This window comes from Equus caballus, chromosome 7, assembly GCF_041296265.1.
Source record: "Equus caballus isolate H_3958 breed thoroughbred chromosome 7, TB-T2T, whole genome shotgun sequence".
NCBI classification, from domain to species: domain Eukaryota; kingdom Metazoa; phylum Chordata; class Mammalia; order Perissodactyla; family Equidae; genus Equus; species Equus caballus.
Window position 1 is genome coordinate 34658880 of NC_091690.1, and position 16459 is coordinate 34675338.

Below are 16459 nucleotides of genomic sequence, written 5' to 3' on the forward strand. Positions count from 1 at the left end.
TTGATAAATAGGATTTTATAAAAATTAAAGGCTTTTGCTCTTCAAAAGACACTGTTAAGACCACCCAGCTGATCTGAGGAGCTTTTAAACAGGTATGGAGGAGCAATGGCTGAAAGGAGATGAGCTTGTGTAGGAGGAGAGGATTGATTTTGGTCTCGACAGAACCATTCTGACTCATATTCATAGTGTAGTAGAAGGAGCTCAGACTGAGATGCAGATTTGGTTCTGAAATCTGGCCCTGGCTCACAATAGCTCTGTAACCTTGGCGAGTCTGGAATAACATGGAGTATGAATAAATAAAACATCTGTTTGTCATTATTTCCTTCTTTATAAAATAAGGATGATGCTATCTTTCCTGGCTACCTCTCTGGGTTCTTTTCTGAGGATCAGATGAGACCATGCATATGAATGCATCTTGAAGAACATAAGACTCATACAAGGTGAGAGGAACTATTACAGTATTTTCACCTGCCTTCCCCTCTATGCTGAGATGATCCAATAACTCTGTGTGTGAGGAAAAGATTTAAGCATTATGACCTGCTACATATTTATTTAGCAAATAAATAAAAAGGAGACATTTTCTTGTTATACTTATACTTAGTACTTAGGAGTAGGCTCTTGAAGACTGAAAACTCTCAAGAGCCAAAGAAGGGTTTGAGTTTTGGACACTATGGTAAGTAGAAGGGGGTGGGGTTTCTATAGGGATGGAAAGGTTGAGGGGGGTCAGAAAGAAGGATTCACAATATTGTTTAAACTCAGAAGAGGTTAATCCCTACTTTGCATTCCTCTTTCTGGTCTCTGACCTGGTGGACCCCTTCGCTTTGACATATATGGAATGGTTTAAAAATGCATCCACTTCAGTGTGTAGAGTGGAAGCAAGCTCAAACTGATCCTGAAACTGGCCAATGGGAAAAGAAGTCTGTCTGGAGTCTATATTCTTTAACCATGCAGTGTTTATTAAAAAAGAAAAGAATGTTGAGAGATGGGTTTGGGGAACAGAGAAGACAGAGGACAGAGAAGAATGTGTAACAGAGCATGGATAGAGGAGAAAAGATACTTGAGCATACTGTCTGACACTCAGGCAGAGGCAAATGTGATCAGATGTTGACTGGGGAAAAAACTAACTATAAATTGAGCCCAGTAAGGTGATGGAGAATTTTTGCTGCCTGAGTCAGAGCAGGAAGCAAGGGTACAGGCTTCTAGATCTTGTTGCAGAATGACTCATTCTGACAGCATATAATTTGCATCCTGGTTCCGTGGGAGAAGAGGTTCATAGATGGGCACATGTTCTCACACCCCTGAACCATGAATTGGAGTTTTCCACCTGAAAGGATCAGAGACACACTGCAGTGAGTGGAAGGCTTCCTCCTCCAGCTTTAGCCTTCATCGATGGTCCCCAGTGTCCCCATATAGGCACAACCAAGACCTCCAACTTGTTCTTCCCTCTCCCCTCTGGGCCCTTCCCCCATCAGTTGCCCCCTCCCTTTAGAGAGGGACCAGACAAACCACAAGGGAAGTCAGGCAGTGTGGTTCATGGAATGTAAGTAACTAAGATCCCTTATTTTGGGGATGAGGAATAAGTGTGGAGACATGTGAGAATGTACTCAGATAGGTCTGGCAAACTGTGAACACAGACTGATAGACAATTGTTTATTAGTTTATTGATTTATTCAGTATTTACTAAATGCCTACCATGTTCTGCGCATTGTGCTAAGTGCTAGGAATATATAGCCATGAGCAAGATAGACACAGTCCTAAGCTTACAGTCAATGTCTTAATGGCTCAAGGGGCATCTCACACATTTAACAGGAATAGACAGCCAGTCTACCTGCCTCCTTTTAAGACATTGTAGACCTATTGGAAAGGGCCTCTACCTTTCTATCAGTAGCTGGAATTCTACTCTTAATTCTTGAAAGGATAAGGTTCTTCTGAATCTCCAAGTTTTTGGGGAATCACAGCTTGATCCTTCTCAGGTCCCTGCCACCCCAACTGCTCCTCATCAGGACTCAGGTTGGTTAATGTGTTCTCTGGCAAAGATTGCCTCATGAAGTTCCCACATACCTTCAAATATCTTCTTTAACATGCACTGCTGGGAATTCTGAGTGGAGCATACTCCTTCTCCACGAAGACATTTTCCTTGATCGTTCATAAAGGAGCATGTGTGGCAATTTAATACGGGGCCTGAAAATTTAAGATAAAGCCTGATGAAATTCCCTTATGGACCAGGTGTGTAGCCTTGAGTCATACATCTGGGGAGGGATGATGGGCAATAAGCACTTGGATACAATACATTTCATTTCTTGGTTCTTGTTGGGTATCTGAGACCCCTGTGTCTGATAGGGCATATTCTCTTTCCTGTACCAAAGGAAATTCCTTCATTCTTACTGCCTCATCTATGATTTTCACCACTGGTGAATCCCAAATTTCCCTCTCTAATACTGACTTTTACTCCAATTCATATCTCCATTGGCTTCCTGGACATTTACAATTCAATGCCGTTCTGCTATGTCTAACTCAATAGGCGCAAAGTAGAATTTATTACATGATATTTTGTACTCCCCATCATACTGTCACTTATCCACAAGGCACAAACACTTGGAGTAAAATTCCTGAGCTATGTTAGAATATGCTAATGTTGCAAACCCTGTAAAGAGTCTGCATCATTCTCCATTTTCAAATTGACCTCATTGATGGTCAATTTGTCACAAAGGGCAGTCTCTGAAATGCTTTTGTTTCCCCTTTTTTACTATCTCCACTGGCAATTCCCTAGTTAAGGAAGCATAAAGAATTAGAAAGCGTATGGGCTTTGGAGTCTGACAGACCTAAGTTTGAATCCAAGGCTGGCTACTTTCTAGCCTTATGATGTTAGCCTCACTTCTCTCATCTGAAAATTTGGAATACAACTACTTATGCAATGGGGTAAAAAATGAAGTATTTGAGTTTGGTAATAACTTGAGGCATCAAACTTTGGATCTTGTTTTCCTTCCTTGAGCAATTTCTTTTTAGTAAGATCTAAAGAACTACAGTTGTCTTGGGAGCTTATTTCGATAGCTAACAGACAAAAGTGTCTGCGTGTTTTACTTTCTGTGTTCAAACAACAAAAAAACCAAGGAGCCACCGGCTCCAGTGCTAGACATCTCTAGGGGTTTGCAAAGCATTCTAACATAGTTTGTTAAGAGGCAGATTTAGTATGAAGCTCATGAAGGTTAGCCTTATATGAGCTCCTTCCAGGGGAGCTGTGGGCATTTGTACACAAAATTTCTCATGTAGAGTGAAGTTGCTTGGACTGCTAGCATTTTGTATTTGTGTTATTTTTCTTAAGGAGGGCCCTCCAAATTGTTTAGCTTTCAGGAGCCCACAAAACCTGAATCCTACCTCTCGGTATTATTATAAAGAGAGTCTTTGGGGGAGCTGTTTGTGAACTATTCTTTCCTCTATGTTATTTGCTTAAAATTGGGTTCCTTGAAGTGTCGCCTACTTCCCACCTGAAGTCAAGGACTAGCATCCATCCAAATGTGGTTCACCTGAAAATGTGCTTGTTGATGGACTGCCTGAAGGCTGTTCACCCAGTGGCTTTTCACCTGAAGGCTGTTCAACTGAAGCCTGTTCACCTGAAGGCTGTTCACTTGAAGACAGTTCACCTGAAGCTTGTTCAACTGAAGACTGTTCACCAGAAGGCTGTTCACCCAAAGGCTGTTCACCTGAAGGTTGTTCACCAGAAACCTGCTCACCGGCAGCGTGCTCACCTGAAGCGTGTTCAATTGCAGCGTGTTCACCTGCATCCTGCTCACCTGAAGCATGTTCAGCCACAGTGTGCTCACCTGCAGCATGCTCACCCGCAGTATGCTCACTCACAGCGTGCTCACTTGCAGTGTGCTCACTCGAAGTGTGTTCAACCGATGCGTGCTTGCCTGAAGCATGCTCACTTAAAGTGTTCTCGCCTGAAGAAGTCTCGTATAAAGATTCACCATCTGAAGGGTTTGCAAGTGAAAAGTACTCACCTGAAAATTACCACACTGAAGCTTGATGATCCATGGACCAGGAGACTCATCAGACTGACCTGATGCTCCTGGCATGGAGAAGTAGCAGAAGAGAGATGGTGAAAGTGAGAGAAAGATGTCTGAGGTAAAGACTACTTCCCTGTGAAGTCAGGCTAATGTTGTGGGATTCCTGGGTTTCCTGTGGGCCTAGATCAGGCACCTGAAGATATTGTAGATGTTGGAGGAAGTCAACTAATTACCCAAGAGACAATGAAGGACAGAGATGTTAATGAAACACAGATACCACATCTGGGATTGAAGGAAGTATTTTAAGACCTACAATATTAACAAATGCATAGGTAAGGGGTGGCTCACCTATGTCCCAAAATCACCTGAGGAGAAATTAATGTGCCTCCCTGACAGAGCCAGCATCAGGAAATCAATGTATCATCACTCATGTAATCAGAAGTCCACCACCAGCCTTCCCTCCAGGTCCTTTATGTGTGAAAGGCAGGAAGAATGGAGATACAAGTGGGAGAGAGAAAGCAAGCCATTTTCAATAGATGAGTAATTCTGGCCAAAATTGAGGTTGGAAGATTTTAACCTTTGGACAAGATATATTTTAAACTAGAGATGACAAATATCTAATGAACACACAAAAATTATCAGAAAGGATTAAGACACCTTTATTTGGCAAGTTCAAGTTCTTGCCCACACTCAATCCCCAATCCATGTGGGTTGTGGACTCAAAGCAAAGCTGCTATCAATTATTAAGATAAAGACTTTCTTTGCTTATATATCTCTGAATTGAGATTCCTTGTGACATGCCATTTACACGCACTTCATGGAGTTGTCATGAGTGTTCAATGAGATACATTGTGACGTGCCTAGTCCATTGCCTAAGTGCTTAATTAATTTTAGTTTCTCTCCTCCCCACATTATACTAGGAATTACAAAACTCTTAGCTGGTCATTCTCTCTGGCTGGTATCTTCTACCTTTAATCCATCTCATCAGTGACTGTCAAACAAGTGTTCCTTAAGTACGACTTTCATTTTATTGACTGTAACATCAAACAGACAATTTGATTATTACTCTTTGATTAGACTGAGTAGCCTAGACGAGGGCAAGTAGAGTATGATGACTGAGTTATTCATCCTAGCCACAAGCTTAGAGGAATTATAGGATCTTTGAGGCTGAGATAGCCTAAGGCTTCAAAGTACTCTAGCTCTGTAAGATTCGTGCAATAGAATATATATATTCTGGGTAATCTGCAGTTGTTATAATCAATGACTTTCTGAAAGACTAGGATTAGAATATGCTGACAAAGGAAAGGTAAGATTTAGTAAGGCTTTTAAGAGGTTTTTATTTTAAAAAGTTGTTATAGAAATATTATCTGCTTGACTGATTCTTCAATAGTTACTGGAAGTTTTAATAAAGAGATATTTCTGATATAGAAAGGAGGGTTGAAAAAGCACACTAATTTCTTAGTCATTCTTAAAGTTTATGACTCACTGCTTCACCATGTGGCTGGCACATCTGGTAGCTATGTATCTACATTTCTGAGTCAACTTTTGAAAGTCTAAGGAAGCAAAAAACAAAATCTTTGATAACTGACAGTGCAGAAAACACTGTCATTTAACCGACAGCTCAGAGCTCATGGCCTCTCTCTTCTCCAGTAGGAGGATGGAGGGAATACAGCTCACTATGAATGTGGATCTTGAAAGGGGAAATACAGACACCTGGATGCATAGAACATAGCCATGAAGGAGAGACTTGTAAGGTCTCTGGCCCATAGTCCTGCTGTGTTGTGAGACGGCTTTCTGCGCACATCACATTCCCATCTCCTTATGTCTTTCTTTGGCACATTAACTACACAAAGATCCCTCATACTCAGTTCATTGTGACAAACCTTCATTGGACTTCTGCAGCACACCTAGACCTATCTCCTCATTTCACAGAGCATTGGGTACAAATATTGAGTGGCTGAAAGAAGTAGGAATGAGACTGTGCCAGACCAGTGGACCCCGCTGATGGTAAAGCCATAACTAGGAGGAATCAACTGGTTCAGGAGCTCTCAGAGTTGAGCTTGTTTCTGAGTCAGATTGATTCGGGTAACCAAGATATTGGTCTTTCTTCTTCAAGGGCTGAAACACTTTAAAGAGGTCTCTTACATATCCACCCAAAGCCCAGGTGGAGGACTCACCTCTGGCATATCCAAGCAGATAAAGGCTCATTAGTAAGAGAAACTTCTTCATCTGGATTTTGGGAAGGAGGGGACCGTTGTGTGGGGCACCCAAGAGCTGTGGAGAAAAACTGTGAGAAGAAGCTCTCAATGCTGAGTTACAGCTTCTGGGAATTCTAGAACCTCAGAAACAACCCATGTTACCTCACAATGGGTTGTGCTCTGAGGTTCTCATGAAGCCTTTTAGGTGGGTTGGCCCTCTGACAACCCATAGCAAATTGTACCAGTGAAGGCTAATTTTCCATGTGTAAGGTTGTGTGTGGGGCATTCTGCCCTATCTTAAAAAAAAAAAATATCTTATTACCAAAATAACATATACTCTTTATAATAAATTTTAAAAGATATCTACTCTCCTTTTAAAGTGTTCTTGACAGTGAGGTGTGATTGGCTGGTTGTTTTCTGTTTGGCTCTCTAAATCAGCCTTGTTTTGGCTCTGTACCCCAGAAGGCTTACCTCCATTGACTTGATCGCCTAAGTGATGGTTGGGTTTGGCTTCAGATTGGGTTTAGCCAATGGATGACTGGAGGAGGGAAACAGATTCAGAGAGAGAGTGACACTAAAATTGAAATATTTATTCTTCCCATTCCCTTCCTGCCACAGTTCTGACACTGGCTGGGTCTTTACATGACAAAGCTTCTGTTGGGTGCCCTCTCTTCCATGATTCTAGCTCTCAACCAAGCTATGGTAACATATATTCCTTCCCCTGCTTCCTTAGGCCTAGGGATGATGATGGTTTCTTGCTGTTGCTAAAACCTAGATGCCCCAACTTTCCTTCTTTTTGTTCCCTTAACCGTGCCCACTTCAGTAAATGATCTTTTCGTTAAGGCCTGTATCAATCATGGCTTTGGCAGGAAACAGAAGGCAAACTCAAATGGGTAACTAGGGAGAATTTACATGATATGGGTACAGAAAAGGGATCAACAAGGGATAGTTGAAAGCTGTGCCTTGAGCTGAAACTTCTATCAAAGGGGTAACCAAGCTGAGAAGATGGATGTGGTGAAGCATCCACCAGGCATAAAGCTAGAACTTTTGGAGATTGGGTAGCAGAGATCTCCCAGCCCTTATCTCCTACTTCTCCCCTGCCCACCTCTCTTGGACCACTTTGTTACACGTACCAGTGAATGCTGGATCTAGAATAGATGTATTTATCACTCATAATTATTTGTTTAATGTTTGTCTCCCCCACTGGATTCTAAGCTCCTTGAAAGCAGGGTCCTTGTCTGTCTTGATCACTGTTGTATCCCCAGTACCTACAGCAGTTTGCCACAAAATTTGTTGCTGTTAGTGCCATCTAGTCCATTCTGACTCCTAGCAACCTGTGTACAGCAGATTGGAACCCAGCCTGGTCTTCCACCATCCTTTCATCTCTCAGCATTGTATCGGACAATGCTCCACTGCTGTTCACGGGGTTTTCATGGCCAGTTTTTTCGAAAGTTGCTGGCCAGGTCCTTCTTTCTAGTCTGTCTTAGTATGGAAGCTCTGCTGAAACCTGTCCACCATGGATGACCCTGCTGGTATTTGAAATGCTGGTGGCACAGCTTTCAGCATCACAGCAACATGCAGCTGCCACAGTCTGACAACTGACAGGCAGGTAGAATGGTTTTCTGACTGGGAAATGAACCTGGGCCACAATGATGAGAGTGCCAAATCTTAACCACTAGACCACCAGTGACTTTGCCACATAATAGGTACTTAATAGATGGTTCCTGAACGAATGAATGAATTGTCTTTTTCTGGGTCTTTCTTTGCCTCATGGAGAAAAACCTAGAGAGATTTCACCAGGGGTCAAAAATTGAAGAGGGAAGCCTACCCTACTTGGCTTGAGTTGGAGGACAAAATTAGAACTTCTAGGTTTGAGGCTGGGCTCCTCTGGAGTAGAGAAAGGCATGAAAGAGCATGCTGTCAATAGTTCCTTTCCTTCATGTGGAGTGAGTTTGGAGAAATAGCTATGGGATCATACTGAGTCAGACTTTTGTTTATAGAAACAGTGGGAATTAGTGGAAAGGAAGAGGTGCTGTCTATTCTACCCACCAGTTGTTTAAAGTTTAGCGGCACTCCTCTTTGCAATTATCAAAACTTTCTGGGACATCCCTGCCTCACCCCTCTCCAGGAGTCACAGTATTGAAAGACAGGAACGTAAAGCCTGAACGTTCTTTCCTTAAACCTAATTCTCCAACTTTTTCCTCCCTCTTTTCTTAAGGTTGGCTTTACAGGACTGTCCCAATCCTGCCCAGGCTGGCTTTCCCTGGGCCATACTTTGGAAACCTGCTCCCTGGATCCAGCACTCTGGCGCTTCAAAGCCAAACCTGTGAATATTTGAGCACACCATATTAAAAAACACGTGGTGAGGGAGAATTCACTGTGCAACTTGAAGAGTTCTGGAGTTAAGACATCCAGAGTTGTTCCAGTCCCTGCCTCCTTCCTCTGCCAATCTCTTTTAGATGAGCTGATGTTCCAGTTTCTAAGGTCCCTAAATGAGCCAAAGAATCAGCCAGCTCAGCCCCCGTAATATTTGTTGCCTGGTTCAAAAAGATGAGCAAAGCCAAACAGGGTCTTATCTCAGGAATTTGCAGCTGGAACACAGAAAGACAGAAACAATTAGCTATGGAGAGCTATGTTAAGCTCATTTAGACTCATGTGCTGAGTGGTCATGAGGCTACTATTTGGGGCCAAACAGAGGATGAGCAAGCTGAGAAGTCCAGGAGAGAGTAACAGGAAAGAACACAGAAGAGATGAGAGATACCGCCTCATTCAGTTTACCTTAAATAACAGGGAATTACATAGATATACATGTAGGAATACACACCACCCACCCTGGGCCTCACGGAGACCTGAAGATAACCTGTGACTTGAAAGGTGTTTCTGGGTACACAGCAGTTCTAGTAACAGTTACCTTATAGGCCTTAGTTTCTTCTATTCTTCCTGCATATATTCCTACTGCTCTTGTTCTAAACTCACTTTTCTATATTCTTTCTAATTTGTGACTTCTGCTTATTCATAACTCCTACTGATTCATAACTTTTGCTTACTCATAGTTTCTGAATGTTCATTATTGCTGCCTACTCATGACTTCTGTTTATTCACAACGTATGCTTACCTCCCAGCCTCTCCTGAGATTTGCCTTTGTCTACCTTGTGGCCCTAATATGCACTTTTGCCTCTCCTCACATTCAGTTTTCAAGAGAGGGAATCTTAATGGTTTAACCTCTCACTGTCATGCTGTTTACACAAAATTCTAACATCAGGCTACCTGCAGGACTTTTACACAATTCACGGCGGCCAGAGTGGAGAGTCTATGTGTCACCCAGCATGGTGATCTATGTTGATAAGCCTAGGAAAGGGTCACAGCTATGGTAACCACTCTGAAGCTCCCCAAATGTCGGGGGCAGTGCGGTAAAATTGGAAGGCGTGCTGCTTCATCTGTGCAGTGCTACTGCCAATGAAAGGCATCAAAACCTTTTGAAATCTGTCCCCACGTGTACTTCCTCAGTCTCGTCTTTCTGCTCCTCCCCTTCCCTTCCTCTATCTTCATCCCAAGCTCCATCTCAAGCCACATCCATACACAACTTCTAGCTATCCTCTGAATATGCAATGCTCTCTGAATTTTCGTGGTTCCCTCCCCCACTTTTCCTGAAATTGTACTTCTCCATTTCATCTTCATGAGGAGAAGTAATTCCTAACTCTTCACACACTCTCTGAGAAGTCTTATCCATGTCAATCACTGCCTACAAATTGAACACTCCCCAAATCTACCAATCTGACCCACAGATACCTCTCTTCTTGTTCAGACCCATATAGCTAACTACAAGATGGACATTTCTATCTGGATATCCTGGAACATCTCAAACTCAACATTTGTAATACTGAATTCATCATTTGCACCCCAACCCTGTTTCTGAGACTTTTAGCTCAGTAATTGACTTCTCCCTTGTCCTCACTTCACACATTATATCAGTTTTACCTCTGAGTAGTTCTTCAACTTATCAGCTCCTCTCTATTCCCACTGACACAACCCCAGTTCAGCCTCTCATCTTGTTTCCCTGGACCACTGAAACAGCTTCCTTTTAGTCTCTTTTGTCCTTATCAGAACTTTCCTTTTTTCTGTTGCCAAAACTGACTTCTAAAACTAAAATCCTGAGTAATAAAATTCCTCTTAATCTTCTGTAGAAACTCCAAATACAGATCTCAAGATCACAGGGCTTCTCCAGCTTCAGCTTCCCCAGCTTTACATTCCTGCCAACAGCATAGCATGAAAACAGCTGGTTAGACAGCTCTGCACAGTCCTTTCACGACAATGCATCTCCACTGTCAGGCTCCATGAACCAGAAAAGGAGAGGCCTGTTGAAAGGTGGGAAATTTTCTGTTTGCCTGTCCATATAGATGTGCCCCTTCTGTGACATAGCAAGTCAGTCAGGGACAGGATGGGTGACATTATCACTGGGAATTGTGTGAGTAAAGGGATACAGCAATTTCTACCTTTCACCCGACCAGCTTTTCATAACTGTGACTCAACTGGTGGTATGCCGAGAGCTCACTTGAACTGGTTAATGAGAGTTCATTGTTAAAGTTTCAGGAATTTTACAAGCTGGTTGTTGAACACAGATATTAAAAATTAACATAGAAACTGACAAATTATATTAGAAACAAAAATAAATACTCAAAACCTCACCACTTCTTAATTATTTTACTATGTCTTACTATTGTCTGCACTTTCAAGGTTATTTAGGTCTCATATCTGTATGCTGGAAATACTGAAGTATAATGGGGCGCACATCTCTTCTCTCCTCCCCATTCAGTGATGTCAGGTGGTAGCTTGAAATTGCCATTTACACCACAGAAATCTGCAAATGCTACAAATCAGGACTCTGCCTACCCTCCCTCACTCCACAAGCCAGTTGTTAAACATTTACCAGCACACCACTGGGCTAAACCCATGTACTTGTCACCTGGGAAAGTTGATGACCAACTTCTCACTGATGACCAACACTGAGAGCTTGAAAACTTCTTCAGAATAGGAAATCCTATCTGACAGGATAACTGATAAGGGTTTTTAAAACTAAAAGCCAGGGGTTCTGCGGTGTTTGAAGCCAGATGAGGAATGATAATTCGCACTAACAGTTGGGACCAATGTATCTAGTCTTTTGTCCCCCCTGGTTACTGATGAAGGTTATCAGTAACCTTCATATAAAGGCCTGCACTCCTCTGAAGCCCTGGCATTCTGCTCCCTCGTGCCAAGCTTAGGTCTTGCCCTGGAATGTTTCCAGAGGCTGGAACCCTGATGCCCATGACTCTCCTTTCACTGGGTGCATCCAGAGCCATTCCTCCTTTCACTCCTGGGGCCTCTGCCAGGGAACCAGGCTACCTTCTTGTAAGAGAGAGCAGGGAGGAGAACTAGCAAACAGTACACAAACTAAATATTTTACTACATTTTGCTTATATTTACTAAGTTGCCTCGGTACAAGCAGTTCTTATGTTTATGTCATATAACAGAGAAGAAGATTGTGGAGAACTTTTACGGGCAACACAGGGCTGGCTGGGAGGATCCCAAGTTATTTGGTTCCCTGCACTCAGGAAAGGGAGAAGACGTGAGGCAGGATTTCATGGGCATCAGCAAGGAATCCTGGTCCGGGGTGGGGGTGCGGGAGTTATTGCCGGGGCTGCAGGCCACATCGGGCGTGGGGGGATCTGAGGAGACACTGTCTGCTGGGATCGGGGCTAAATACCAAGCTTCTTCCTTGATGAGTCTCTCCTGCAGTGTCTGAGCTGACCCCTGCATCAGCCTGGGAAGGACTGAATTCCTGCCTTCACTGCTTCTTCCTCGCCTCTCACTGATAGAATCAGAGCAGGGTTGCTTAATCTTTAAAAAGATGCATAGTATTTTTTGGTAAACATATATAAAACTTAGGTTGTACAACTATACCCTTTAACGTTGACGGTGGCTGAGCAGGGGGTTGACTGCTTTCTGATACCTCCATGTGCTGAGATGATTTTGTCAAGCTTTGTGTAGACTGAACTAAGAAAACAATTAAGTACTATTTTCTTTTTTTCAAGTGTATTGTAGTAACTATGTTAATATGTTTATTAAAATGATGCATGGTCTCCCACCCTAAGATTCTGACGTTATCTGCCCCCACCGCCAATTCATGCACAATGCAGAATGTTGAGTCCCTCAGCACCTCACAGGCTAAAATGGGTCTTGTCTGTCTGTTCACTGCAGGAAGGACTGTGAACAGGAGTGAGTGGCAGTCCTTGGCCTCAGGCAGATGGACAACTGGGCCCTCCGGCAAGAGGATCTGGGAGAAGCTCTAAGGAGTTGAGAGAGAAGAATCCCCTGGGGCTGGGCTAAGTAGCAGGGCCCACTCCCCCTCCCCCTCCAGAGCATTCTAGGGTTAGGACTAAATGGGAGTCCCAGAAGAACCATTTTGTAAAAACCTTATTCTTAGTGGATTATAGGTAATTATTTCTACTGTGATATGTCCATTCCTTTTTTTTTTCTTCTTCTCCCCAAAGCTCCCCAGTACATAGTTGTATAGTCTAGTTGTAGGTCCTTCCGGTTGTGTTCTGTGGGACGCTGCCTCAGCATGGCCTGACGAGTGGTGCCATGTCCGTGCCCAGGATCTGAACCAGTAAAACCCCGGCCACCGAAGCGGAGTGTGTGAACTTAACCACTCGGCCGCGGGCCGGCTGCTGTGATATGTCCATTCTTGTTCGTGACATGCAGCTGGTGCTAGGGCCCTTCTGTGTCTAAAGGAGCCGTCTCTGGCTGCAGGAATCCCATCCTCTGGTCCTCAGACGCCAGTTGGAAGCTCTTGGGACCCATCAAGTCTTGGGTTTCCTTGGCAGAGCAACACGGTCAATGGAGTCTGCAGATCTGGGTTTGAATCCAGTTGTCCTCTTTGTCACCTGCGACCAGTTTCTTTCTTTTAATTTTGCCATCACAAAAGGGAGATATTAATAACTACCATGTAGGCTGTTGTGTGAGAATCAAGTGAAATCATATTGTTCAAGTATTTAGCAGTATGTCTGGCATGTAGCAAGCTCTCAATCAATGTTATATGTTGTTTTGGAATGGGGTAGGTGACACAACCTCCTCGATTTCAGAGCTGGGCTGGGGAATAATTATACCCCTATGGAGTAAGCCCTCATTTCCGTGGGTTCCCTGTTCTTCAGCTGGGAGGGAAAATTACTGCAGAAAGGGAGGGGATATGTTCACTCTTGAAGTCTGGTGTTTGGGTAAGGGTGGACCCAGGTTCTGGGGTGTGCCTCAGGCTGCAGAAGCCAGATGCCAAAGCTACAAAACTTTTTCTCCAGATCAGTGTTTTAAAATTACATTCATCGAGCATATCAACAAATAAAAATCTTTATCTAGTCTAGAATGCAGCCTGCCTGGAAGATAAACCTAAATCTGCTATTTTCAGTTTAGCACCTTATTTAGCAAGAGTTTAGGCCTATATCTGTTTCCATGAAATCAGGAGACTGCAAGAACTCCATGTTCAGGGAAGTAGGCCCCTTAAGTAGGTCATGGCTAGTGTGCCCCACCTCTCCAGGTTCATCAGCTCACCGGAATCTCAAAAATCCTTTGGCTGAGTAAGGCAGACATGATTCTCCATTTTAAAGCTAGGAAAAATGAGACCAAAGAAGCCATGGAAAGAACGCGGCTCCCTCGGTCAGGGCAGAGGGGTCAGGGCAGAGGAGGCGAGCAGAGCCTGGGAAGCTGGCAGGCACCGTGGGCTACCATCAGGCTCCCTATCCACTCACCCTCCTGCGGACATGCAGCCCTTGCCTCAGCTCCCATTGACTACCCCTCCTGGCCAGGGTTATAAAGCCAGATTCTGAGGGTCTCGGCGCCTGCAGCTCTGTCCTGCCTTCCGCTACCTCCTGATCTTGGGTCTGGGATGGGTATGCGCTTCCTGCCGCTGCTGCTGGGCCTCTCCATGCTGTTGGGCTTCCTGCACAGTGAGCCCCTGTGGATCGTCTGGGAGGACCGTGGGGACTGGGTCTAGGTAAGCAGACCCACATGGGGCTGTGGATTGATGAGCCATGGGGAGGCGAGGCACAAGGCACAAGGACCTAACTTTACCCTTAGAGGTGATCACAGCCTTCATTCTCGCTCCACTCTTTTTCCTTTCCCTCTGCCTCCTCTTTCCTTGCTTCCTCCATTTTTGGTCCCACTCTGTGCCTCTTCCTTTTCATCTTCCTCCCTTCTCCATTTTACTTCAGCCTCCATCTCTCTTCCACCTGAGTTCTAATCCCTGATACTCCCCAATTCTTCGAGCTTTACCTGCTAAGATCCCTGAATTTGAGCTGAAAGGGAGCAAAGAAGATTCCTTGTCTGTAGGCTGCTACTGAAAAGACTGAGAGGAGTGATCATGGTCCATATGGGTAGGGTCAGGCGGAGCAGTGCAGCCCTTGACCTTCTTCCTCTTTTCCACTGTTCATCCCCGGGAGCGGAGGGAGATTCTGTCTGTACTTGGGCACAGACCCAGCTCTCCAAGGCCTGCAGGCCTCCTCCCAGATAGAAGCCAACCACTGAGAAATGACTGCTTTCAGCACATTCAGCAGGCGGTGGGAACTGGTCATTGTGCAGGCTTAGTGTGGGCCAGAGGGTGTGCTCCCTCCCCTGACCAGCGGGGGAGCGGGGCCAGAAGAGCCTCATTATGCTGGTTTTGACTTTCTGGCTCTACAATGCTTCCATTGTGATCCAGTCAATGCCGGCAGGGTTTGCGAGAGTGGAGAAAGCTCTGCCAGACTGAAGACAGTCAACAGTGCTTTCTGAGGAAGGTCTATGAAGGTAGGTGGGATCAGAGAAGTCTCTTGGGGTGACCTTTGCCTGATCTTGAAGGAGGTAGCTCTCTCAGGAGCCCTGGGGGCAGAAGCAGAGAGTGTGGGAGGGGTATTTTTTCCCTAAAAAGTTGGGAAAGTATCCTCTAGATCTGGTGCTGGATTGCCACTGGCAGTTGACCAGACCCATAGATCTATCAGGAGAAAAATGCTTGTTGAAGGGTCTGTGGGTCCTTGGGTAGTCCCTATACATGCTCAGGGATGACAGGAATTGGACCATAGAAACTCCACCTGAGCTTGTTTGTGGTAGTGCTTTTGGGAACTACAGGCCTTGTGCAGGCAAGATTAGGGTTAGTGGAGAATGGTCCACCAGGGGCCTATCTTAATCATCACAGGGTGACTGATGTCCCTTCCTACCTGGAAGTCTGACTCCTCAGGACAGTGTGCTGTTTCTCCTTATTTGTTGAATCACTCATTCTTTCAACAAATATTTATTGCTCACCTCTTATGTCGCAAGCACTTGAACTTGGAGGCCACAAATTTCTTGTCTTTCTTCCTTTCCAGGTGACAGGCTCCTGTATGGATACCAGGGCTCTGGGGACCCGTGCCTCTCCTTGTCTTTCTTCAAACAAAATGCTCGAGTAGATTTTGTATGCTGCAGTGAAACATGTTTCTCTAGAAGGTTTTAGAGACTTGGCCCTTCCTTGCTCTGTTCAGTTGTTCATTTCGCCCTTTTCTATACTCCTGTAGCCTCAAAGGACTGGGCCATTTTTCCTAGCACTGTCCAAGCCCTGAAACCAGCTCCTACTGAGCTACAGGTGTTGGTGTTTCAGCAGTTTAACCCACAGATAGATGCTCTCTCCTCTCTCGGATTCTCATCTCCTTCCTCTACTCTTTCCATACCTCCATGTCTCTTTCCCTTGCCCCATTATTGGCCGGCACATCACAACCCCCAACCCCACCCCTTCCTTCCTTTTTTCAAAAAATATTTTCTGACTGCTAAGCCCTGTAATTAGGTGCTGATTATATAACATGGGAAAAGATAGACCTGGTTCCTGCCCTCAACGTGCCTTCAGTTTAGTGGCTCCTTTCCTGTCAGGCTGACCAGGGTCACAATGGCTCCAGTATCTGGCCTCCCTCTTATTCACAGAACTTAAGGCTGGAAGGGACTCCTTCACCACCCCTTTCATTTTACACACACACACACACACACACACACGCACGCACTGCGCTCTTTCTCAGTCTTTCCCCTTTTCCACTGTTCAGCTTTTTTCCTAATAAATCCCGTAATTTTTTAGGTTGGTGTTGTCTGGAATGTTTGTTTTTATGTTTTAATTATCTGAGTAAAATACATATTCAATTTGGAAAAAGTATAAAATACTGGCAAAAGTAGACATCACTAGCAATCCCGTTCTATGATGCAGAGATATAGCTTGTTTACATTTTCAGGTGTATC

At 44.4% G+C, this 16459-nt stretch overlaps 1 protein-coding gene and 1 long non-coding RNA gene across 3 annotated transcripts in view; one reads left to right on the top strand and one right to left on the bottom strand.

The window, feature by feature from the left end:
• Positions 1–16304, top strand: part of LOC111774243 (uncharacterized) — a 34205-nt gene extending 17901 nt beyond the window's left edge. Inside the window, exons 2-5 of one of the 2 annotated variants that reach the window (XR_011440544.1) lie at positions 340–440; positions 10390–10570; positions 12440–12675; positions 15568–16304. This is a non-coding gene — a long non-coding RNA (uncharacterized lncRNA). Of the gene's footprint in view, positions 1–339; positions 441–10389; positions 10571–12439; positions 12695–15567 lie in introns of those variants that run through there. The other variant, XR_002809113.2, reaches the window with a different exon arrangement.
• On the bottom strand, positions 930–6360 carry ACRV1 (acrosomal vesicle protein 1). Its single transcript, XM_014741144.3, has 4 exons — positions 6185–6360; positions 3525–3971; positions 2062–2181; positions 930–1324 (listed from the first exon to the last, which is right to left on the bottom strand). The coding sequence occupies exons 1-4, from the start codon at positions 6234–6236 to the stop codon at positions 1200–1202; spliced, it is 744 nt and encodes a 247-aa protein (XP_014596630.1). The 5' UTR covers positions 6237–6360; the 3' UTR covers positions 930–1199.
• Positions 16305–16459: the final 155 nt, after the last annotated feature.